At 40.7% G+C, this 26370-nt stretch overlaps 1 protein-coding gene across 1 annotated transcript in view; it reads left to right on the top strand.

Annotated features, from left to right (window-relative positions):
- The window catches only part of DNAH12 (dynein axonemal heavy chain 12), a 215349-nt gene that overhangs the window by 111550 nt on the left and 77429 nt on the right, over window positions 1-26370 (top strand). Inside the window, exons 41-48 of the mRNA XM_062200177.1 lie at window positions 266-444; window positions 3694-3886; window positions 14575-14736; window positions 18090-18284; window positions 22428-22561; window positions 24111-24273; window positions 25326-25406; window positions 25764-25940. Coding sequence (XP_062056161.1) covers window positions 266-444; window positions 3694-3886; window positions 14575-14736; window positions 18090-18284; window positions 22428-22561; window positions 24111-24273; window positions 25326-25406; window positions 25764-25940 — 1284 coding nt within the window. The remainder of the gene's footprint in view (window positions 1-265; window positions 445-3693; window positions 3887-14574; window positions 14737-18089; window positions 18285-22427; window positions 22562-24110; window positions 24274-25325; window positions 25407-25763; window positions 25941-26370) is intronic.

Genomic DNA, 26370 nt, shown 5'->3' with positions numbered 1-26370 from the left:
CATTCAATGGATGGGAATTGCCCAGAATGACTTCTCCAGCCTCTAGAAACAATAACAGCAAATTTAAATGATAATAAAAAAGGTCTCTTCTTTTGATTTCATAAGGAAATAATTTCATGTATTAATTTTGTAAGTACTACTTAGTACCCTGATGTTTAAAAGAATAGCTAATAATCATTCTGTAACATGTATGAAAAAACATTTGTTATATTTTCTTACATTTATTTTAGAAAAAAAGTGTAATTTGTTGATGTTGTTTCTGTAGATAACTGAAGAAGATTTAAGAAATCTCATGTTTGGCGATTATATGAACCCTGACCTTGAAGGAGATAGTAGAGTTTATATTGAAATTCCAAGTATTCAACAATTTAATGATGTTGTGGATCAATGCTTAGATGAATATAATCAAACTCACAAGACAACAATGAATCTTGTCATTTTTAGGTACACTAATGTATCTGATATTCATGCTTGAAATTGCTATTTGTAAAATTTTGTCATGAAATATTTAAAATTCACAGAAAGGTAAAAGGAAAAATATAGTGAATAACCGTGTAGCCATCATTCAGATTAAGACATAAAATTTAGTGATTTACTTGAAGTCTTCTGTTGTAGGCAGCCTTCTCTCACTACACCGCCTATAGCAGTAAAAGGAAACTCATGTATTACTTCAGTCTTCAGCCACATATGTATATATAATCTTACATTTCATGTTTTAGTTTTTGATTTTTTAGAGATTTATTTGTTTATTTGGAAGAGTTAGAGAGGTCTTCTATCTACTGGTTCACTCCTAGTTGACTGCAACCGCCAGGAATGAACCAAGCAGAGGCCAGGAGCTTCTTCTATTTGGGTTGCAGGGGCCCAAGCACTTGGGCCATCCTCTACTGCTTTCACAGGCCATTATAGGGGAACTGGATGGGAGGTAGAGCTGCCAGGACTCAAACCAGCACCCACACAGGATGCTAGCATCTCAGACAGTGGCTTTACCCACTATGCTATAATGCTAGCCCTTACTTTTTAATTTTTTAGAAGATTTATTTGAAAGGCACAGTTATAGAGAATGAGAGAGAGAGAGACAGTGAGGCAGAGGCATAGATAGATCCTGGATCCACTGGTTCACTCCCCATATGGCCTCAACAGCTGGACTGAACCAGGCCAAAGCTAGAAGTCGGTAGCTTCATCTAGGTCTCTTACATGGGTGTAGGGACCCAAGTACTTTGGGCCGTCTCTCACTGCTTTCCCAGACACATTAGAAGGGAGCTGGATCAGAAGTGGAGCAGGGGCTGGCCCTGTGGCATAGCAGGATAAGCCGCTGCCTGCAGAGACGACATCCCATATGGGCGTTGGTTCGAGACCCAGCTGCTCCACTTCCAATCCAGCTCTCTGCTGTGGCCTGGGAAAATGGTATAAGATAACCCAAGTCCTTGCGCCCCTGTACACACATGGGAGACCTAGAGGAAGCTCCTGGCTCCTGACTTTCAACTGGCTCAGCTCCAGCCATTGCAGCCAATTGGGAGTGAACCAGCAGATGGTTGGTTCTCTCTGCCTCTCCTTCTCTCTCTGTGTAACTCTTTCAAATAAATAAATCTTAAAAAAAAAAAAAAAAAAGAGAGAGAGAAGTGGAGCAGTTGGGACTCACAACAACACCCATGTGGGATGCTGGCATTGGAGATGGTGGCTTAATCTTTTCATGCCACAATGCTGGTTCCCTATTTTTTATTTTTAAAATAAACTTTATTATATATAAGGTATAGAGCATGATGTTATAAGATATGCAGATGCAATAAGATAGTTAATTTAGAGGAATAAATTAATATGTATTGTAAATATAGAAGTACATTATGCAAGTCTATGCATAAATAATCTGTCTGAAAGAGAAATCAAGACAACAATCCCATTTATGATAAAATCAGAAATATATAAAAGCTTTAATGAAGGAAGTGGAAGTTCTGTACATTGAAAGCTAGGAAACATTGATGAAAGAAGTTGAAGAGAATACAAATAAATGGAAATATTTTCCAAGCTTGTGGATTGGAAGAATTGATAATGTTAAAACGTCCATACCATCTAAAGCAATAAATTGAGTCAAAACAATTGCTATAAAAATCCCAATGGCATTCATCTCAGAAATGAAAGGGCAAACCTAAAACTCATAGGGAACCACAAAATAACCCAAGCAGTTAAAGCCATCTAAGAAAAAAAAAAAAGTTGGCAGCATTACACTTTCTGGTTTAAAATTACATTAGAAACCTGAAAACCTATAGTAATTGAAATAGTATTGTTCTGACATAAAAACAGAGAGATAAACTAGTGGAACAGAATAGAGAACTCAGAAGTAAATCATGTATATTCAACTAATTTTGAACAAGGGCAGCAGCAAGGCACAATGGGGAAAGGACAGTCTCTTAAATGAATGGTGGTGGGAAAACTAGATTTCCACAATGAAAAGAACAAAACTGGATCCTTTCCTTTTACCATTCACAAATATCAACTCAAAGTGGGTAAAGGACCTAAACTATAGAACTCCTGATGGAGGCCTTGGCAGTGACTTCTCATTTATCACACCAAAATCTCAGCCTAAAAAAGCAAAAACGGATAATTGGGACCACATGAAACTGAAAAGTTTCTGTAGAAGAAAAGAAACAACAAAATGCAAAGGTGGCCTTTTAAATGGGAGAAATTATTTGCAAACCACATAAGGAGCTAGCATCTCAAGTTTATAAAGAATTCAAACAAGAAAACATATACCCTAATTTTAAAATAGGCAAAGAGCTAGAATAGCTCTTTGATGTGAACCTGGCCAACAGGCACCTGAGATGGTGCTCAACATCGCTAATTGTCAGAGAAATGCGTATCGGTTCACTGATAGCACTTGACACCTGTGAGGAAAGCTGTTAGTTTGCATGAGTTCTTCTGCTGGTTGACTTATTCCATATTGTTTGTGAGTCACAAACAAATTTTTGCTACTGTCTTGCAATCTATTGTTTAATTGTATCACAATGTTGTTATCTTTCTGAGATAAACTTTTAGGTGTCTTTCAGTTTTTACTGTTAGCAAAAAATGCTTTGAGTATTGATGTGCATGTCTCCTTGGGTACGTGTGTCGTAATTTCTCTAGGCTATATTCCTAGAACTGCGATTATTGTGTCATGACATGAGCATCTTCAGTTACTAAGTTTTGCCAAGATAGCTTTTAATATTAAGAGCTCCCATTATTCTTCATATTTGTCAACCATTAGGATTGCCAGACTTTGGAAGTTTTTCTAGTCTAAGGAGAATGGGATGGTGTCTCATTGTGGGTTTAAATTTATTATGCTAATAAGTGACTTTTCTGAATTTGTTACATTGTAGATAAGTGATTTTCTATTTCTCACATAGAAATTCTAATACTGAAATCTAAGAAGTGATTTCATAAAAAGAGTGATATGTTGCTAGTATGAGTGGTTAAGATTTCATTTTATTTGCATATCTTGTATATTAAATTTCTTGAATTTGAACTTTTGGTTAGTTTTCCTCTATATCAAATGATCCTAATGTAATTACTTTAAAAAAATCACAACTTTTTAATGATAAGCTCTCTAAAATTGAGATAATAACAAATGGGGCAGCAGTCACATCCTTCTAGAAAAGTGAACTATAGTTACATGTATCTACATTTGTCTTGTAATGTATAAGGTTGTTATTTTTGTGGTAGGTATGTTTTGGAGCATTTATCAAGAATATGCCGAATTCTGAAGCAGTCGGGTGGAAATGCTTTGCTCGTTGGCCTTGGAGGCAGTGGCCGTCAATCTTTAACTCGTCTGGCTACATCCATGGCAAGAATGCAGATTTTCCAGCCAGAAATTTCCAAGAGCTATGGTATGAATGAGTGGAGAGATGATATAAAGGTGAGATTATGGAGAAATCCAATGTTTATCATTGTAACAGCATATTCTTTTACCTGTGAGAAGAGAGCCAGTTGTCTGCGTTGCTGTGAACTGAATCTACTGGTGCTGATGATCATGCTAATACTATCCGTAGAGTATTTCTTGTGTGTGCTGAGCAGTGCGTGGACTTCTTTACCTCCCGGAGTTCCCTCATTTGATAGCTACAGCAAAGTGGGCGGCAGGTGTGGTTGCCTCTGTGTTTTACCAATGAGGAATAAAGCGTTATGCAACAGAACGAGGCCTTCCAGCTCAAGTCTTGACTACCGCACCATTAGCACTACTGCTGCTGAGTGATCTTGGTTCTCGTTCAGGGAGGACTTGGGTCAGATACATGTATGATTTTTCAGCAGGTGGTGTAATATGAACCTGATGATGATAACGAGGAGGAGGAAGAGTGTGTCACTGATGTTGTCTTTACAGCATCTGAATAGATTGTTCAGAGCTGCTTTTTGTTGTCTCAGAAACCTGTAGAATAGTGGAGGACATACTTGGGGCTTTATCCCCATGTGCCTAGTGGTTTGCAGTCCCCAGTAGAGATGATCCATAGTGAAGCAAAGAAGGGAGAATTGTTGGACTTCTTTCACTTTCACTGACTGTTGCACACTATAGTTTTACACCCTGAAAGTTCACGTAGAGAAATGGGCTTTTCTTGGCTATTTGGAAATGGTAGATTCCAGGCTGATACTAGAGAGGTCTACATAGATGTGAAATAAAAAATTGTACTTATTTCTGTTTCTGATCATACTTTAGAGGGAAATTTTTGATGCGTTTACTACCAAAATAATGGCTTAGAAAGCACTATACTTTCAATCCTATTTCACAGGGGCAAGAACATGGACTTTGGAGTAACTCAGTTCAGTTTTAATTCCTGCTTTTCCTAAATTGGTAGCTATGTTATTTTGGGCATATAACCAAATCTTTCTGTACTTTAGTTTCTAGGCACTTAACTGATTTCTCCTAGGTTATCCAATTTGTCGGTGAACAATTCTAACATTCTCATATGTTATGAATAAGTAAAAAGGATTTATTATCTCCCAATAGAAAGGATTCTTGTTGTTTCCTCTTTTTCAGTCTGATTTTAATTATTTGAAATTTCTACCCTTTTTTTAAATCTAGCTAAGATTTTATCAATGTTCTTTTTTATTAAACTTACTTTCATTGATTTTTCAATTGATTTTCTATCCTCTATTTTACTTATCTCTGCTCTAATGTTTATAATTCTTTGTGGTCTAAAGTTAGGTTGTTGGTTTGAAATTTTTTTTTTCTTTTTTAACCTCACTGATTATAGCTGTAAACGTTCTTAGCACAGCTTTTGCTGGATCGCGTATATTTTGGTATGTTTTACTTCTGTTTTCATTTCTCTGATGATATTTTGTAATTTCCCTTGTGATTTCTTCTTTGTCCTCCTGGTTATTTAAAAGCATGTTGTTCAGTTCCCATAAATTTGTGGATTTTCCAATTTTCCATCTCATATTTATTTTTAGTTTTGTTCTGTTGTGGTTGGAAAAGATACTTGCTATAATTTCAGTGTTTTTAAATTGGTTGACTTGTTTTCTGATCTATCATGTGATCTATCATAGGGAATGTTTCATGTGCAGTATGTTTGGCTGTTGTTGAATGAAGTTTTCTGTAAATGCCTGTTAGATCCAGTTGGTCTGTGGTGGTGTCAAGTCTTCTGGTTCCTGATTGCTCATCTGCATGGTGTTCTGTCCCCTCTTAAAAGTGGTATATCAAAGTCTTTTACTAATGCTGTGTAGCTATCTACTTCTCCCGTTGATTGTGTAAAGCTTGCTTCATTTATTTTAGGGAGTCTGAGGGCTGCAGCGTAAATACTTACTGCTGTATCTTCATGGTGAATTGACCTTTGTGCTAATCTATGCTGTCCTTCAATGTTTTGTGACCATTTTTTACTTAAAGCCTATTTTGTCTGATAGCGGTATAGTCATGTCTCTTTAGTTACCATTTGCATGGAATATCTTTTTCCATCTGTACTCTTTCAGTCTAAATGTACCCTTAGATCTAAGTGAGTTTCTTGTAGACAGCATATTGTTAAAATCAGTTTTTTAAAAATCACTTCAGTATTCCATATCTTGAATGGGTAGTTTAATTCATCTACTTTTGAAGTAATTACTGATAGATCAAGAAGGATTTATTATTGCCATTTTAATTTTTGTTTTGGTGTGTTTTGTGCCTTTTTTTATTCCTCATAGTTTCTCTTACTGCCTTTTTTTTTGTGCTTTGTTGATTTTTTGGATGGCTGTATGCTTCGATTCCCTTCTCATTTTGTGTTTATCATGTATCATCTTGGCAGTCACCACTGCTGTTACATAAATAATTTAATGTTACAGTAATCTCTTCTGAATTAGTAACAACTTCAGTTGCATTCAAAAATTCTACCCCTCAATGCTATTGATATCACAAACTTCATGTTTATATTTTACATACCCATTACCATAGATTTATCGTTTTTCTGTGTGTATGCTTTTATCTTTTAGAATTATAAGTAAATTTATGTATCACAGTTATATTTTTTTAAGATTTATTTATTTATTTGAAAGGCAGAGTTACAGGGAAGGGGAGAGAGAGAGAGAGAGAGAGAGAGAGAGAGAGAGTCAGTCTTCCATTCACTGGTTCACTCCCCAGATGGCCACAATGGCTGGATCTGTGCCAATCCGAAGCCAAGAGCCAGGAGCTTCTTCTGGGTCTCCCACATGGGTGCAGGGGCCCAGGGACTTGAGCCATCTTGTACTGCTTTCCCAGGCCATAGCAGAGAGCTAGGAAGTGGAGCAGCTGGGACTTGAACAGGCGCCCATATGGGATGCTGGCACTGCAGGCTGTACCTGCTACGCCATAGTGCCAGCCCCTGGGTTTTTCTTCAAGAGATTTTTTTTAATGTATTCAATCTCATGACTACTTACTATTCTGTTCAGAGATTTTTTTTTGTCTTCACGGTTCAGTTTTAGTAAGTTAAATGTGTCCAGAGTTTGTCCATTCCTTCTAGAGTTTCCAGTTTGTAGGGACATTGTTGTTTATAATAATCCATACTGATTCTTTGTTTCTGTGGTATTAGTGGTAGTATCCCCTTTTTCATCTTCAATTTTACTTGTTTCAATATTTGCTCTTATTTTCTTATTTTCTTCAATAGTCTAGATAAAGATTTATCAATTTTGTTTATCTTTTCAAAACCCAAACTTTGCATTTGATTGATCTTACATATTTACTTTCACTTCTATCTCATTTATTTCTGCTCTGATGTTTGTTACTTCTTTGCTTCTACTAACTTTGGGTTTGGCTTTTCCCTGATTTTCTAGAGGTTTGGGATATATTGTTAGGCTATTTTTAGTTGATATTTAATTTTTTACATAGGTGCTTATTGCTATAAACTTCTCTCTTAGTACTGCTTTTGCTGTATTCCATAAATTTTGATAATGTAAACTTTGATATGTTATCATTTGTTAAAAAAATTTAAGTTTCACTTTTCATATTCTCAGTGACCTATTTATTATTATTATTTTAAAGATTTATTTATTTATTTGAAAGGCAGAGTTAGAGAAGGAGAGACAGAGGGCTTCCATCCACTGGTTCAATCCCCATATGGCTGCAATGGCTGGGGCTGGGCCAGGCCAAAGCCAGGTGCTAGGAGCTTCCTCTGAGTCCCCCACATGGGTGCAGGGGCCCAAAGACTCGGGCCATCTTCTGCTGCTTTCCCAGGTGCATTAGCAGGGAGCTGAATCAGAAGTGTAGCATTTGGGACTCAAATCTGTGCTTATATGGGATACTGGCACTGCTGGTGGCAGCTTAACCCACTGCACCACAGCACAGGCCCCAACCCATTGTTTATTCAAAGATGTATTGTGCAGTCTGCATGTATTTGTGTAACTCATAACGTATCTTTGATTGTTGATTTCTTTTTAAAAAAAATTTTTTAAAAAGATTATATTCATTTATTTGAGAGGTAGAACCACAGACAGAGGGAAAAACAGAGAAAAAGGTCCCCTTTGCTGGTTCACTCCCCAACGGCGGAAGCTGAGCCAGTCTGAAGCCAAGAGCCAGGATCTTTCTCCAGGTCCCCCATGCGGATGCAGGGGCCCAAGTACCTGGCCATCCTCCACTGCCCTCCCAGGCCATAATCAGAGAGCTGGATCAGGAGAGGATCAGCTAGGACTGCTGCCCATATAGGATGCTGTGTCACAGCGCTGGCCCCGGGTTGTTGGTTTCTGTTTTATTCCATTGTAGTCATGAGAGATACATGAAATGATTTTGATTTTTTTAATTGTTTAGACTTGTTCTATGGCTTGATTTTTGGTTTGTCCTACAAAATCTTACATATACTTCAAAAAATGTGTATTTGGCCGCTGTTGGATAAAATGTTTTGTAAATGTCTGTTAGATCCATCTGGTCTATAACTCACCCTTTAGCTACACTATCAGGGCAGATCTAGTGATAATGAATGATCTTAGGGTTTTTCTGGAAAATCCTCAACTCCTCATTTATTTTTGAAGGGCAGTTTTTTCAGGTACAAGATTCTTAACTGACTGCTTTACCTCCCAGGACTTTGAATACATTACCCTACTCTCTTCTGGTCTGTAGGTTTCTGTTGAAAAGTTCACCAATAATCTTATGAGAGCTCCATAGTATAGGACAAATTGCTTTTCTCTTACTGCTTTCTAGATTCTCTATATGCCTTTGACTTAATAGTTTGGTTGCAGTGCATCTCAGTATTTGTCTGTAGTTTATTCTAATCGAAATTCACTGAGATTCTTAGAATTTTTTTTTTCTTAGGCAGAGTTAGAGAGACAGAGAGAGAGTTATAGACAGTGAGAGACAGAGAGAAAGGTCTTCCTTCCGTTGGTTTACTCCCCTAATGGCTGCTACGGCCAGCGCTGCGCTGATCCGAAGCCAGGAGCCAGGTAATTCCTCCTGGTCTCCCATGCAGGTGCAGGAACCCAAGCACTTGGGCCATCCTCCACTGCCCTCCTGGGCCACAGTAGACAGCTGGACTGGAAGAGGAGCAACCAGGACTAGTACCTGGCGCTCCAACTGGGACTAGAACCTGGGTTGCCGCTGCTACAGGCAGAGGATTAGCCAAGTGAGCCACGGCGCCGGCCGCTTCTTAGAATTTTAATGCCCATTTCTTTCCTCTGATTTAGAGAGCTTTTGGCCATTGTGACTTCAAATAAATTTTCTGTCCCTTCTTTCTGTTCTCATCCTTGATGTCCTCCAATGTATATAGTAGTTCACTTGATGGCATTCCATGAGTGCTTTAGGCTATCTTAAGTTTTCTTCATTTCTTTTTTTATTTTAAAGATTTATTTATTTATTTTGAAAGTCAGAGTTACACAGACAGAGGAGACACACACACACACACACACACACAGAGAGAGAGAGAGAGAGAGAGAGAGAGAGAGAGAGAGAGAGATGGCTACAGTGGCCAAAGCTGCACTGATCCAAAACTAGGAGCCAGGAGTTTCTTCCAGGTCTCCTACATGGGTGCAGGGGCCTAAGAACTTGGGCGATCTTCTACTACTTTTTGAGGCCATTGCAGAGGGCTGGATTGAAAGTGGAGCAGCCAGGACCCAAACTGGTGCCCATATGGGATGCCAGCATTGCAGGCTGCTTTACCAGCTACGCCACGGTGCTGGCCCCTTCTTCACTGTTTTTATTTTTGCTCTTCTGACTCAGTGATTTCAAATGTTCAAGTGACTCATTTTCAAATGCTGAATCTGTTCTTTCTAATCATGTCTAATGGTAAACCACTCTAGGGAACTTTTAGCTCGAGAATTTCTACTTAATTTTCAGTTACTCTGTTTTCAGCTCCAGAATTTCTATGTAATTACATTTTATACTTTTTTATCTATTTGTTGATGCTATCCTTTAGCTCATGAATGTCTATCTGTCTATAACAGACTGGACTCCCCCCTTAGCTCATTGGGCATCTTTAAGGTAGTTATTTAAAAATTCTGTGTCAGGCAGCCCATAGATCTGTGTTTCTTTATGGTTAATTTCTTTTTTAAAAAAATATATATATTTATTTATTTATTTGGAAGTCAGAATTACACAGAAAAAGAAGGAGAGGCAGAAAGAGAGATAGAGAGAGGTCTTCCATCCACTACTTCACTCTCCAATTGGCCACAATGGCTGGAACTGTGCCAGTCTGAAGCCAGGAGATTCTTCCGGGTCTCCCATGTAGGTGCAGGGGCCCAAGGACTTGGGTCATCTTCTACTGTTTTCCCAGGCCCCAGGGGAGAGCTGGATTGGAAGTAGAGCAGCCGGGACTTGAACTGGCACCCATATGGGTTGCTGGCACTGCAGGCGGTGGCTTCACCCATTACGCCACAGCACTGGCCCCTGTGGTTAATTTCTAAAACTTTATTTTGCTCCTTTGATTGGACTTTTTCCCTGTGTTTATTTGTGTGGTTTTTGTTGTTGTTGTTTTGTTTTGTTTGTTTTTGATTTTGCTTGCCTTTTGATTTTTTGTTGGTGTTTGGGCATTTGGAAAAACCTACTTCTCTTGGTATCGACAACAGACTGTATTGCAGGAAAGTGTCAAACCAGTCAACCTGACCTAGAACTTCTGGGACTCTCATATCATTTTCCAATGAGCATCAGCATCAGGCGCCTTAACCCAGCATTCGGTTCATCCTGCAGCGCCAGTATCTCGGACTGTTCGTAGAGATGTGTCATCTTTGGGGTTGTTATGCACTGTTATTCTCTCATATATATGAGTGCTTCTTAACTGTCTTATCTTCCTTGGTTTATTCACCGGACATTTTAGTTTCTGTTTCTGTTGTATGTGTGTGCCTTTAGTCTCTTGCTCCCCCTGGTGCCTGCCTGTCACCTCGTTTTCATGGCTTCCAACCTGGTATTCAAATTATGCCCTTTGTTTTGTGTGTCCTTCAAGCCAGATGAGACAGCCGGCAGACAAGTTAGAATGTTGAACTCAAGTTCATCTCTGCCCGTACCCTGGGGGAGGATTGGGTCGTATTCTCCCAATCTCAACACACTAACAATTTAGGGGAGAGGCTGAGTTGAGAAAAATGTTAAATGCTCCCTAACCCTTCTCAGTACAACCGATTAAATTCTTTATGTTCTCTCCTGGGCACTGCAGCCCTTAGCTAGTTCCTAGAGTTCTCACAAAGGAAACTTTGTTACTAATTTGGTGTCTTCCTGGTGTATCATCTTGCTAATATCACTTCCTAAATTGTACATTTGTAAAATTTCGCTAATACCACTCACTTAGTAGACAGATACAGTAAGTTTATATAATTTACGTAACAGTCTTTGTAACATGCCTGGTGTGTAATTAGCAATTTTTTTAAATGGCCGCCATGGCTGGCACGCTGCACCAATCTGAAGCCAGGAGCCAGGTGCTTCCTCCTGGTCTCCCATGCGGGTGCAGGGACCCAAGCACTTGGGCCATCCTCCAATGCCTTCCCTGGCCACAGCAGAGAGCTGGCCTGGAAGAGGAGCAACCGGGACAGAATCTGGTGCCCCAACCGGGACTAGAACCCGGGGTGCTGGCACTGCAGGCGGAGGATTAGCCTAGTGAGCTGCGGCGCCAGCCGTAATTAGCATTTTGAAAATGGTCCATCCCTTTCCTATTTGGGAACAGTATCATACACTGTATGTCCAAATGACTTCCAAGTATCATGGTGTTCATCGCAGTAAATTAAATGTTTTTATACTGTATTTTTGTCTGTTTTGATACAATATTAATAATTATAATGTTGACATGATTATAAATGTACTATTTCTTTAGAGCTATCTTCCCTAGTTTTGGTGATAGAAAATTATTTTTAGCACTTAAACAGCCTACATGTTGAAAGTTGGCTTTAGTAGGAAAATGGCAAAGTTTTGTGGGATTTTGTAAATTTTGAACGTATAATTTTGGGGCTGGCACTGGGGAATAGTGGGTTAAGCTGCCACCTTCAGTGCCAGCATCCCATATGTGAGCTACTTCACATGCCTGGGACAGCAGCAGATGGTCCAAGTCACTGGTCCCCTGTACGTGTGTAGATCTGAAAGAAGCTACTGGCTTCAGCCTAGGCTCAGTTGTTACAGCCATTTGGGGAGAGAACCAGTAGATGGAAGAGTCTCTCCTTTCTCTTTCTCTCTCCCTCCCTCTGCCTCTCTTCCCCTCTCCCTCTCCCTCTCTCCTTTTCTAACTCTGCTTTTCAAATAAATAAAATAAATCTTTTTAAAAAATTACAGCAAAAGAAGAATTTTGATTTTAGTTTAAAAAATTGGAGAAGTGCTAAATCTATTTTCACTATGAACTATATCCAGTTTATGCTGACAAATGTGTAACTACCAGCTTTCTGAGGCTGGCAGTGAGGGAGACCTCTGATTCATAGCACTTAGCAATTCCCGTGGTGTTAAAAATTCCCACCATTACTCAGTTAAAGCTGTCAACGTGATGTCGCTTAAAACAGTTGAGAACTGTGAATGGAATACTGTTACTTGGTATTTTAGTGTATAGATACAATAGATTTAAATAACTCCTAGAGTGTAGATAATAGTATAATAAAATAGGATGTGATGAGATTTAAGTATTATATTAGATTTTATTTCTATGTATTTATGTTTTATTAATGATAAATTCATACAATTTATTTATATTTATTTGAAAGGCAGAGGGACAGAGACAGAGGGAGATCTTCTCATCCATGGGTTCACTCTCCAAGTGTCCACAACAGCAGTAGCTGGGCCAGCCCAAAGCAAAGAGCCAGGAATTTAATCTGGATCACCCAAATGGGTAGCAAGGATCCAAGTACTTGAGCCATCACCTGCTGCCTTCTAGGGTGTACGTTAACAGGAAGCTGAAATCAGAAGCGGAGCCAGGACTTAAACTCAGCACTTCAGTACGGGATATGGCATCCCACGTGGCAACTTAACTGCCCCCACTGCCTTTACTTACATAATTTCATTTTTAATTCTGGCTGTGTTTAACAACCTGCTCGCAAGTTCCTGAAAATTTAATGATTTTTTTTTTTAAAGATTCATTTATTTATTTGGAAGTCAGGGTTACACAGAGAGAGGAGAGGCAGAGAGAGAGAGAGGTCTTCCATCTGATGGTTCACTCCCCAATTGGCCGCAATGGCCGGAGCTGCGCCGACCCGAAGCCAGGAGCCAGGAGCTTCTTCTGGGTCCCCCATGTGGGTGCAGGGGCCCAAGGACTTGAGCCATCTTCTGCTGTTTTCCTAGGCCATAGCAGAGAGCTGGATCGAAAGTGGAGCAGTTGGGTCTCGAACTGGCGCCCATACAGGATGCCAGCACTTTAGGCCAGGGCGTTAAGCCGCTGTGCCAAAGCACCGGCCCCCTAACAGTTGGTTTAAAGAAACCTAAACAAGTCAGCTCCTGTATATTACTGAGTCTGTATATATGTAAATTAATGGAGAATTTTGGTTGCAGTTGACAAAAACAAACAAAAAAATCTACTTAAGTTAGTTTAAGCTAAAGAGTTACAAAACCATAGTGTCTAGAGATAGACCTTTGATGTGGCTGGATTTAGGGGTTCAGATTATGTCTGATGGAACAAAGACACAAGCCTCAGCCATTCTTGCTCATTAACAAAAAGATAAACATTGTAAGGTATGCCTTGCCCTTGAATTTCATTTGGGTCTCACACCCTATTGCCTTCATACCCCACCCTCCACAGCTACCTGAAAGACCAGTTCTAGGAATTCCCTTCCGCCTGCTACCTCCTACTCCCCCGCATCCCTAGCCCTCCTAAAAATATAAAAAGGCCCAGCCCCTGGGGGTTGAGGCCTTGTGCCACATGTTCCATCATGTGCATGCGGGCAGTTGGTCACCTACCACTATGAATTTATTTTCTCTGAATAAATTTGGTCTAGCTGTAAATTTATACACCTCTTCCATAGCCTTGGCAGCTCATGACAAGAGCCTTGGGTGATTACTGACGTCATAAATAAGAGTGCCAATTGTTAAATCAACAACGGGAGTCACTGTGCACCTGCTCCCCGTGTAGGACCTCTGCCCTTAATGTGTTGTACTATGCAAATTAACTGTAAAACTACTACTCAAACAGTGTTTTATACTTTGTGTGTCTGTGTGGGTGCAGTCTGTTGAAATCTTTACTTAGCATATACTAAGTTGATCTTCTGTATATAAAGGTAATTGAAAATGAATCTTGATGAAGAATGGGATGGGAGAAGGAGTGGGAGATGCGATGGTTGCGGGTGGGAGGGAGGTTATGGGGGGAAAAGCTGCTATAATTCAAAAGTTATACTTTGGAAATTTATATTTATTAAATAAAAGTTGAAAAAAATCTTTTAAAATACAGAAAAAAATTACTGGCCTTTACATCTTGCATCTCAGAATGGTAAGAAATCTGTGTTTCTATGACTACCTCAGTCCCTGAAGCAAGGCAGTGACTGGGCCCTGCTTAAATCACATACCTTCCCCTAAGTCAGTGATGATGTGTGGGCCACTGTGGGCATTCTGACCAGTGTGGGTCTCCCAGCTAGCAAGTGAGGGAGTTGGAGACCTTGTCTGCCAACCCCACCAGAAGTGGAAGGAAGCACTGCACTAAAAGCAAGGTGTTCTTACTAAAATAAGAGGACAGGGAAGGAAAACACCACCAGCACGTGTCTACTACATTCTGCTCAGAGGTATATTTTCGTTCTCAGGGTCTGTTAAAGAATGTGGGCATGAAGGGCCAGAAGACAGTCTTTCTCATCACCGACACTCAGATCAAAGAAGAAGCTTTTCTTGAGGATATTGACAGTGTGCTCAATACCGGGGAAGTACCTAACATTTTTGCAGCAGATGAGAAGCAAGAAGTGATGGAGGTAAGTGCTCTCGGGGGAGTACTGCTCTCAGCGCAGGGAAAGTAAAGCTTGTGCAAATGACTTTGCTCAGTAAAAGTTTATAGTATATGGGCTTAATATATCATTTTTAGGTAGATTTAAAATTGCTTCTACAATACTTATGAGACAGAATTTTTATTTTGTAAAAGCATTTGCTTTTACTTGTTTAGTGTTACTTAGCATGTTTTATGAGTGATATGAGGTTTTAAAATTATCTCTTATGGTTACATTGATAACGTGACTTTCATGCTGCTTGGTTTGTCTTTATGCTTACCAATGGTTAGCACGTTTTTCTGTTTCTTTTTTTTAAAGATTTATTTATGTATTTGAAAGAGTTACAGACAGAGAAGTAGAGGCAGAGAGAGAAAGAGAGGTCTTCCATCTACTGGTTTACTCCTCAGTTGGCTGCAATGGCTGGAGGTGCACCGATCTGAAGCAGGAGCTCTTCTTCGCAGTCTCCCATGTGGGTGCAGGGGCCCAAATGCCCGGCCATCTTTGACTGCTTTCCCAGGCCATAGCAGGGAGCTGGATGCAATCGGAGCAGCCAGGACTCAAACCAGCACCCATATTGGGTGCCAGCACCACAGGCAGTGGCTTTACCTGCTACGCCACAGCGCCAGCCCTGAACACATTTTTCATACTTGATCTTTTTTTTATTTTTTTTATTTTTTTATTAAACTTTTATTTAATGAATATAAATTTCCAAAGTACAGCTTATGGGTTACAATGGCTTCCCCCCTCCCATAACTTCCCTCCCGCCCGCAACCCTCCCCTTTCCCACTCCCTTTCCCCTTCCATTCACGTAAAGATTCATTTTCAATTCTCTTTATATACAGAAGATCAGTTTAGTATATATTAGGTAAAGATTTCAACAGTTTGCCCATCTAGCAACATAAAGTGAAAAAACTACCATTGGAGTACTAATTATAGCATTAAATAACAATGTACAGCACATTAAAGACAGAGATCCTACACAATATTTTTTAAAATTAATTAATTTTCTATGCCATTTCCAATTTAACACCAGGTTGTTTTTTTTCATTTCCAATTCTCTTTATATACAGAAGATCAATTCAGATGGCTCTGATAGGTCTAAGAATCAAAGGGATCACACAAACAAGACAAGTGTCTGCTAATACTAACTGATAGAATCAAAAAGGGAGAGAAAGATCCAACATGGGAAGCGGGATACACAGCAGACTCATAGAATGGCAGATGTCCTAAACAACACTCTGGCCTCAGAATCAGCCCTCAAGGCATTGGGATCTGGCTGAAGAGCCCATCAGAGTATAGTAGGCATGGAAAGCCAAGATATCATGGAAAAAAAAAAAAAGACCTAAATGAATGATCTTTGTGAGTGAGATCCCAGTGGAAAGAACAGGGCCATCAAAGAAGGAGGTACCTTTCTCCGAAGGGAGGAGAGAACTTCCACTTTGACTATGACCCTATCGGAATAAGATCAAAGTCAGCGAACTCTAAAGGCTTCCATAGCCCTGACAACTCATGACTAGAGCCTAGGGAGATTACTGACGCCATGAACAGGAGTGTCAAATTGTTAAGTCAGCAACAGAAGTCACTGTGTACTTACATCCCATGTGGGATCTGTCCTTAATGTGATCTGTCCTTAATGTGTTGTCTAATGTGAAGTGATGCTATAACTAGTACTGAAACAGTATTTTTACACTTTGTGTTTCTGTGTGGGTACAAACTGATGAGGTCTTTTTTTTTTTTTTTTTTTTTTTTTTGACAGGCAGAGTGGACAGTGAGAGAGAGAGACAGAGAGAAAGGTCTTCCTTTGCCGTTGGTTCACCCTCCAATGGCTGGCGCGCTGCGCTGATCCGATGGCAGGAGCCAGGTGCTTATCCTGGTCTCCCATGGGGTGCAGGACCCAAGCACTTGGGCCATCCTCCACTGCACTCCCTGGCCACAGCAGAGAGCTGGCCTGGAAGAGGGGCAACCGGGACAGGATCGGTGCCCCGACCGGGACTAGAACCCGGTGTGCCGGCGCCACTAGGCGGAGGATTAGCCTATTGAGCCACGGCGCCGGCCCATACTTGATCTTAGCCAAAAGACCGAGAAGTGATTGAGCATGTTTTTCAAAAGTCTTAATTAAATGTCTGTCTTAAAGTTCTGATAAATCTGAAACTCTGTGCTTTGTGATTTAACTCACAAAAATGCAATTGTTCAAATGCCTGTTGCTGTCAGATGTCCCACACTTGGACCCCGAGTTCCTACAACTTTCCTAGCTAAGATCTGTACTTGGAATTTTGTCTCTTTTCCCCTAACTCCTTGTATCCACAGAATGTATCAGACATCTGGCTGTTTCCTTCCCAGCCTCCACTAATAGCAGCTAGGGTGGAATGGAGTCAACGCTGATAGGTCAGGGGCTCTGCCTTCCTCCTGTGTGGAGTGGGAGCACAGATAATCATAGTTCCTCCTGCACATGCTCATTGTGGGGCCTGAGACTCAGACAAAGCACTTACTTAGTGTTGGACGCTCAGAAAGCCCTCAGTAAGTGGCACATTACTGGTATGTGCTCTGAGCAGGGAAGGAGAAAAGGGACAAGAATGCACCACAAGTTCTTTGCTTCCACCTGGGAGGGGTCAGGGCGGTGGCCAAGGCAGCTGGAGAATGATGGTTCTCCCAGTTCGTGGGAGTTTTTGGTCCTCCATATTCCCATCCAGGGAGCCATCACCTTGGAGACTGAGACTTCCTAACCTTTGCCAGGCTTTCCTGCTCACTTTAGCGATTGTCTGTCTTCTCGTCGTTTTCCTACTGAATTGTTCCAATGTGTCACCATTTCTGTTTTGTATTTGCGTATTTTACAGTCATACTTTTAAAAAATTTAACAAAGAGGATTTTACTGTACCTACCATTGCACAACTTGGTTGTCTTTGATTTGTTTTATCTTGTTAGTCTTCCCACAGCATATACATAGATATACCCCGTTATTTTTAACAATTGCCTACAATTACTGTATGGGTTTTTTTATGCTTTTAACTGATTTCGTACTGATGGACACTTTTGTCTGCATTTTTTTTCTGTTAAAAACAAGGTTGAATTATAGTCCTATCCATATATGTGGATGAACTTTAGTGATTATAAGGTGAATTCCTAGCAGATACTTGTTTTTAAATTATAGAATTTATTATAAATTATAGAATGGGGTTAGAAGAAGTTTTTTAGTGTAAACTATATCAAAGCCATGGTAATGACAAAAAATAAAAATTTAGAGATGTTTACTGAGAATAATAAGACTTCTTCATGTTCTAATATCCACTGATCAGCTTGTCTGTTTTTATTTAAAGAGATTTTCATTTTCTGATTCTCTCCAGGGTGTTCGCCCCATAGCTCAGGCTGGCCATAAACATGAAGAACTCGGTCCCTTGGCTCTGTTTGCTTTCTTTGTGAACTGCTGCAAAGATAATCTCCACATCGTAGTGGCCTTCAGTCCCATTGGAGATGCCTTTCGAAATCGCTTGAGGCAGTTCCCATCCCTCATCAATTGCTGTACCATTGACTGGTTTCAGGTTTGTAATTTTGTGTGTGGGTATGTGGGAGGGTGAGCAACTCTATGAATTCTGTGTTTTATTCAACCTTCATGAATTGACTTTAAGCAAGTGTTTCTTGATCATGTACCACAATGACAGGCAGAGTGCTCCACCCCAGCGGCTGATCACATGATCCCCACAAGGTACTCACACTCTGGAAGACAGGAGAGGCGATCAGCAGTTGTAGTTATGTAAAAGAGCCTAATATTGGTTTCCATATGAAGCCAGTGAGTTTCTAAAGTGTGAAGATGAGTTTGTTACATTGAGGAGTAGAGTAGGAACCGATAGGGCATGTATGATGGTGTTCCAGAAGTTTATGGAAGATGGAATTAACAGATGTGTTTATTTTGGTGCAAACAGTTTTTAAATCTATGCATACAGGGGTCTTCAAAAAGTTAATGAAAATGAATATTATTAAAAGCCATGCCTATGTATGTACATACATACACACAAAGACAGAGATTGTTTATGAGTAGTTATCTCAGATGATTATACTGGTATGCAAGTCCCAAGATCTGCAGTCAGCAGGATGGATGCCCAAGAGAGCTGATAGTATAGTTACTGTCTGAAGGCTAACAGATGGAAAAAATATTAACAGACAATAAATCAGGGCTAGCACCATGGCGTAGCATGTAAAACCACTGCCTGCAGTGCAAGCATCCCATATGGATGCCAGTTTGAGTCCCAGCTACTCTACTTCCAATCCAGCTCTCTGCTATGGCCTAGGAAAGCAGTAGAGGATGGCCCAAGTCCTTGGACCCCTGCACCCATGTGGGAGACCAGGAAGAAACTCCTGGATTTGCATCAGCCCAGCTCCAGCTGTTGAGGGCATTTGGGTAGTGAACCAGCAGATGGAAGCTCACTCTCTCTCTCTCTCTCTCTCTTTCTCTTTGTCTCTATCCTCTGCTTTTCAAATTAAAAAAAAAAAATCTTTTTTTTAAAGTTTTTTTTTAATTTTAATTTTTATTTATTTATTTTTTTGACAGGCAGAGTGGATAGTGAGAGAGAGAGAGACAGAGAGAAAGGTCTTCCTTTGCTGTTGGTTCACCCTCCAATGGCCACTGCGGCCAGCACATCGTGCTGATCTGAAGCCAGGAGCCAAGCTCTTCTCCCGGTCTCCCATGCGGGTGCAGGGCCCAAGGACTTGGGCCATCCTCCACTGCCTTCCCGGGCCATAGCAGAGAGCTGGCCTGGAAGAGGGGCAACCGGGATAGAATCCGGTGCCCCAACCGGGACTAGAACCCGGTGTGCCAGCGCCGCAAGGCGGAGGATTAGCCTGTTAAGCCACGGTGCCGGCCAAAAATCTTTTTTTTTTTTTTTTTTTTTAAAGCCAATGTTTCACTACAAGTCTGAAGGCATTAAAAAAAAAAAAAAAAAAAAAAAGTGTTCCAGGCAGTCCTTATTTGGAACAGGGCAAGAATTTTTTTTAAAGATTTGTTTATTTATTTGAAAGAGTTGCAGGGAAGGAGAAACAGAGAGAGAGAGAGAGAGAGATCTCCAAATGGTTTTGTGTAATCAACTGACAATGAGAACAACAGGAGTTGGGTTGGGGCTTTGGTAGAAACCAGGTCACAAGGGATTTGTGAGGTGTGCCTAGCAACTGGCTTTCATATCAAAGATACCAGCAGCACGTACATGTTTTTAGCTCATCTATATTTAGGAAAAAAAATGCTTAGAGGCTGTGTGGATGGATTTTGGTGAAGCACACCAAGAAACTGAAAGGCCAATGCAGCAACTTATTCATGTCAATATCAAGTGATGAAGGTCACTGTCCTACTTAACCTTAAGACAAACTGTCCCTCACACAATACGTGTTTATTCTCTGGAGAACAGTCGTTCTTGGTGCCTATTTTATGCCCAGTAAAATGTGGATTATACATTAACCCTGGATAATTTCTTTTAAAAATCAGTCTCTGCTGCCAACTTGTTTTAATCTTTTTGCCTCTTTGTTATTGACTGCTGTTTGAAAAACCGATTCTGTAAGAATCCCACATATGTTTCAGCTAATGGATGTTTCAGTGTTCATGTAACAATAAAAGCTACGTGAGACAATTCTGCTTTATGCAAGCCATGACTTAATAGCAACTGATTCCATTAAGTAGCCAAAAATCAAAACCAGACAAAACCTGCCCAACCATGAGTCTACTTTGGTGAAATCTTGCAAATGCAGTTCTATTTCTGTATATCTTTCTCCTAACTGTGGGATTTTCAGTTCTATCACGTTAGTTATACCTGCTGCAGAAATTACAAGAGGGAATCCAGACCTGCAAATAAATAAGGGGTATTAAGTTGATAACAGAGGAGAATGAAGATTTTATGGCCAAGTAGTGGGCAGAGAGCATGTGTCAGAGGGGCTGGTGGCATCATTTGGGAACTGGATCTGTGAAACTCAGGAAGGGAACCATGGTGCATCACATAGTCAGGAAAGCATTGACTTCTTGGGTGGATCTCTGGTCTCCAGAGTGGGGCATAGACTTGCTGAGAGGACCAGAACAATTAGAGGGTAAGGGGAGCTATTACTGGGATTCTTTCCTAGGAAATATTTCATAGAGATTAACATTGACACATTTGCTCGCTTTGCGTAGCAGATGGCCATGGGTCATTGATGATACGCAAGGTACCCTGATGGATTCCTGCAGTGAACTAAAAATTGAAGATGTAATGCAAGCATGAGTGGATCTTTCAGGAAGTTGGTAAAAACACATTTAAGAAGACTATTTAGAAAATGGATTTACAAAGGCTGATTAGACAGTAAACCATATCCCCCAGGGAGTATCATACCTTGCCATGTTGCCTTAGGGTGACGTGGGAGCTTCTACTAGGTGCTGATCCAATAGATGTTTTCTACCCACTCTGTCCTTGATGATAAAATGCTGATTTTGTTTGAGCTATCACCCTTCGTGTAGCTGTGCAGCACAGGCACATATTTATTAAAAATACGTGAATAATTTCATTAAATAAATAATTTTTTATTAATGCTATTTTAGGTACTAAAGATACAAGACTGAAAAAAAGTCCTTGTTTTCATGAATTTCACAGCTTAGTTGGATGGGCCAACAATAAAGAAATGTGTTGTACCCCAGGGACTAGCAAATGTTAAGGCAGAGAGTAAGGAGGGAAGGAGTGCTCATCACCAGATGCCCTGGGAGGAGCAGCCTCTGGAGGTGGCCTTTGATCAGAGCTGTGAAGGATGGGAGGGGGTGGACCATATGGAGGTCCGAGGGAGGAGGGTGCTGGTCAGAGGAAACAGCCAGTCCAAAAGCCCAGAGGTCGGAGCCTGCTCGGAGATGCCAGGAAGCAGAGGGAACAGCTTGGGCAAGATGGAGAAGACTGGGTAAGCAGCAAATGGTGGAGAAGACAACCAAAAGGAATTATGTTGGACTCCCAGTAACAGAATTGCAAAGTAAACATGTAAGGTTTTTTTGTCTAATACAGAAAAAAAAATCTGAAGGTAAGCAGAGTGGCGCTTTTGTGGCTTAACAAAGTCACCAGGATCCCAGGATTTTATTATCTTTAGTGGGTGATTTCTATCCTGAAAGTCAGCTCGTGGTCTGAGGAGGCTGTCAGAGCTCCAACTTTCACAACTGTGCGGCAGAGAAGTAGGAGAATGGAAGCAACTGTCTCCAAGCCTCCAAAGAGCCTTCCCTGTAGTCCACACCCAGCAACTGTTCTTATGTCCCTGGTCATTCGAAATCATTAGGGAGTCTAGGAATTGTAGCCTTTTAGCTGGGCATAGTGCTCTCTAAAATAAAATTGGATCCCCAGGGAAGAAGAGGCTAATAGATAATAGGTGGGCAGCTAGCAGCTTCTGCCACTGTCATGCTAAACTTGAGATATCTACCAGATGTCCAGGTGGAGTTGGGAAAGCAGCATATCATTGTCTTACTATAAAAAATTTCATTGACCCTTGCTTTATATTGTGTTAACATTATTTACTGTTGTAACATATAAAATGGAAAGCCCTAATACATGTTGTGGCCCCAGTCCCCCTAATTCTCTAATCCCCATGAAGATTTGAATTTTGTTAATCCCAAATTTTTCTCCCAAGGGAAGTCACCTGAGACCATTGGAACAGAACTTCTCACCTTATAGTTCATAAATTTTCCTTTTTCCTTTTTCTAGCCATGGCCTGAGGATGCTCTTGAACGTGTGGCAGTGAAATTCTTAGAAACTCTGGAGCTTACGGAGGCTGAACGGCGAGAGGTCGTGCCAATCTGCAAATACTTTCACACCTCCATTATGAATCTTTCAGAAAGGTTAATCCATTTTAAGAGGATAACTAGGCCTTATATTTTGAAACATCTCTTTCTGTGAAAGTCCAAAATGTTAATGTGATTTCTATGTCTTCTAAATCTTTCTGACCATTTATTAAGATCATCAGTCTGCAAGTAATAGAAAACTACTTGAGGCCAGCGCCATGGCTCAGTTGGTTAATCCTCTGCATGCAGCGCTGGCATCCCATATGGGTGCTGGTTCTAGTCCTGGTTGCTCATCTTCTGGTCCAGCTCTCTGCTGTGGCCCAGGTGCTTGGACCAGGAAGAAGCACCTGGTTCCTGGCTTCGGATTGGTGCGGCGCCGTGGCGGCCATTTGAGGAGTAAACCAATGGAAGGAAGACCTTTCTCTCTGTCTCTCTTGGTCTCTCACTGTCTATAACTCTGTCTGTCAAATAGAAAAAAAAACTACTTAATCTAGTTTAATAACTGGGATGATTTATGATAAAGATATAGAATTGCCTCACAAAGCTTAAGAGAAAGAATAAACTGGGTCTCAGAAGTGAATGTAAGCAAGAGTGAGAAAACCATCAGAACCATGGGAATGCCACTCTGTTTCTCAGCCCTGCTGCTCTTGGGCTTCTGCTTTCTCCTTGCTCTTTGCATACTGAATTTCTCACATCCCAGGATCTTTAAAAGAAACTTGTGCCTCTCAGCTCTCAGATTTACTTCTTGAAGTTCCAGCTATAATCAGAGACGAATGAATGGGGTGTTTCTCCCTATTCCAAATGTATTCCAGAATGTGATTAGCTTTGTTTGTGTCCAGTGCTGAACCATGATCTGATAAGCTACCTTAGAGTGGCAGGTTTCCTAGGTGAAGCAATGCTACAGAGCCACTGGGTGGAAGTTCCTACAGAAGGGAGCTCACTGGTGAGCTGTAGATACCCACATGGTGTCTGTTTCACATCTGTTCGTCTCAGAGATGCATATATCTAAGTGCTCGTGGTATGTTACTTATCCAGAGCGAGCCAGCCAGCTGTAAGTTGGCATAACCAGTGGCACCTAGTACTGGGTTGTAGTCTGCAAACTTGCCACGAAACATGATTGCTTTCATTGCCTCTGAGTGTACGTATTGTAGTCTTGCACTTCTGGCTGTGTCACCTCCAGCCAACGTGTGACATACTAGTGCAAGGAGTGATGACTCACACTTGTTATCCCATCTGCAAGTCCCTTTCCTGCTGCACTTGCCTGGCTTTCCCACTATCCTTGGGTCCCTCACAAGCTTGGATTGTTACGGCTTAGGAAACATGTTTAAAAAAACAAAAAAGACTTGTGTCTTTCTTCCTTTAATTCACCCCATATGAACATCCTGATAGATTCGTGTGTTTTAAATATGGCAATTACAAGTTGATATTTTGTGGACAAGAAATTAGGATGTGGTTCTGTGTGTAATTGTATGTTGTGTTTCAGGTGCTCAGCAGTTGCTACCTAAAGCTTAACCTTTGTTAGGAACATTTGTTGCTGCCGCTGTGTTGCACTTACCTTTTGTGAAGTCTGTTACTCACAGTAAGCTGTGTCACCTGCATCTTTTAGGTTCCTGCACGAGTTGGGACGACATAACTATGTGACTGCTACTTCTTACCTTGAACTCATTGGCTCATTTCAACAGCTTTTGACTAAGAAGCGACAAGCTGTCATGGAGGCAAAGCAACGATATGTGAACGGGCTTGACAAACTAGCTTTTGCTGAGTCTCAGGTAAATTTTGGGAAATGCTGAAAATGGTAATAACACTGAGAAATGGAAGAAAGCAAGAGCCTCTCATTCTGGAGAGCATCTTATGGGCCAGGTTCAGGGTTGGCTCTTTCATGAGCTTTCCCTCAGTTACTCAGCACAGCAGCTCCACAAGGCAGGCACTTTCACAGCCTTCATTTTACAGATGAGTACAGTAAGTTTTAAGAATTTTAATAAATTTCCTAGACAGCACTGACTCAGATACATCCTGTTTATTTTAAAAATAAATTATTTACCTATTTGAAAGAGTTAGAGAGAGAGAGAAAGATCTTCCATCTGCTAATTCACTCCCCAGATGATCACAATGGCTGGGGCTGGAGCTGGAATCAGGAGCTAGGAGCTTCTGGGTCTTCCACTTGGATGCAGGGGCCTAAGCCCTTCACCATCCTCTGCTGGTCTCCCAGGTGCATGAGCAGGGAGCTGCATTGGAAGTGGAGCAGCTGAAACTCGAATGGGACCCCATATGGGATGCCAGCATTGCAGGAAGCGGCTTTACCTGCTACATACACCACAGCACCAGCCCCCATGTTTTATTTTTAATTACTTTTTTTGGCATTTGAGAGCATGTACTAAGTCTGGGTTGATTTTTATTTTAACAAATGGTTAATGTAAGATTTGTGATAAATTTTATGTTGAATATGTTTTACTACAATAACATTTTTTAAATGTATTTGGTGTTTTTGAAATGAGTCAGTACTAGTAATTAACTTGTGTTAACTCAGTATACATACTAGAGGTTTGGTTGGTTTGTCATAGCAATATAGGGATAGCCTTGGCTGCTACCTTCTTTTCTGTGTCTTCCATGGGGACTGCACTCTGTCAGTGCCCAAGGAAGCTAAAGTCTTTCATGTAGAGAACTGGTCATGCTCTTAGCATCTTGTTGATCATGCAAGAACTCAGAAAAAAAAGGTAAGATTTACTGCCCCAATAGTTTGACAGATTTAAATGTCTATTTGCTGTGTTTGTTTTCAGTAGCTATATAGTAATGGAGATTTAATGACCAATGTTCTATTTAGGTTGGTGAGATGCAATTGGAGCTTGTTGAATTACAGCCCAAATTAGAGGAAGCTAAAATTGAAAATGCACATATGATGCAGGTAGAGTATCCTGAGTGCTTTTTATTGATATCAAAGAACAATTGAAAAATGTAAAATTACCCTTGAAAATGAGCCTTAATTTTGACTCCCAGAGTTTAGGAACTTTATCCTTTTATGCTGATGGTCCAGCCCAGTAGGTCCCATGGGTATTCTGTTGTTTGTGAGAGGGGGGGCAAAGCCCATTTCCGGATTAGGTCTCTTAGATCTGCCTTTCTCTTCATTTTATCCTAGACCTGTCTGTTCTTATAATGATGTGTTATATTCTCTAATTTCCAGGATTCTTTTGTAAATTGTAGGGTTTAGAAAGCAGTAGGATGACTGAAGGGGTATCTTTATTTTTCCCTTCTTTTTTTTTAGGTTATTGAGATAGAATCTGCACAAGTGGAAGCAAAAAGAAAGTTTGTGAAATTAGATGAGGAGATAGCCAGTGGAAAGGCTGATGAAGCTCAAGCTCTGAAAAACGAGTGTGAGAGTGACCTCGCGGAGGCCATCCCAGCCCTGGAAGCAGCTTTGTCTGCACTGGACACACTTAAGGCAAGTGCCTGAATCAGCTCCCTGAGGTTCATCCACAAAGTGAAACTGTGCAGGTTCTTGCTTGATTAGGTGCGATTCTATTTCAGCGGGTGGGATTCTGTCACTTTTGTCCACTAATGGAAAGCTTGACATTCAGTTCTTCGATACATTATTTTTATGGTTTTTTTTTTTGCTTTTTGCATATTATTTATAATATCCATTCAGAATACTCTAGTGAAAATGGGAAAAACAGTCTCTGAGAGGCCAAAATGGCTCTGAACATGAACCAGGAGGCATGTATTAGGTAGGATAGCTTCTGCAGCCTGCAGGGCTATCTGCACAGAACAACTTCAAGGTCCTTTCCAATATGGCTCTGAGTGGCAGCTGCCTGCCTCACACTGTGTTATATGTGACTTTTTATAGGGTACTTGGCCAAGACCAAGCAACCTCA

Source organism: Lepus europaeus, chromosome 9, assembly GCF_033115175.1.
Source record: "Lepus europaeus isolate LE1 chromosome 9, mLepTim1.pri, whole genome shotgun sequence".
Classification (NCBI taxonomy): Eukaryota; Metazoa; Chordata; class Mammalia; order Lagomorpha; family Leporidae; genus Lepus; species Lepus europaeus.
Note: the sequence above shows the minus strand (reverse complement) of the source record. Positions and strands in the feature narration are given on the sequence as shown.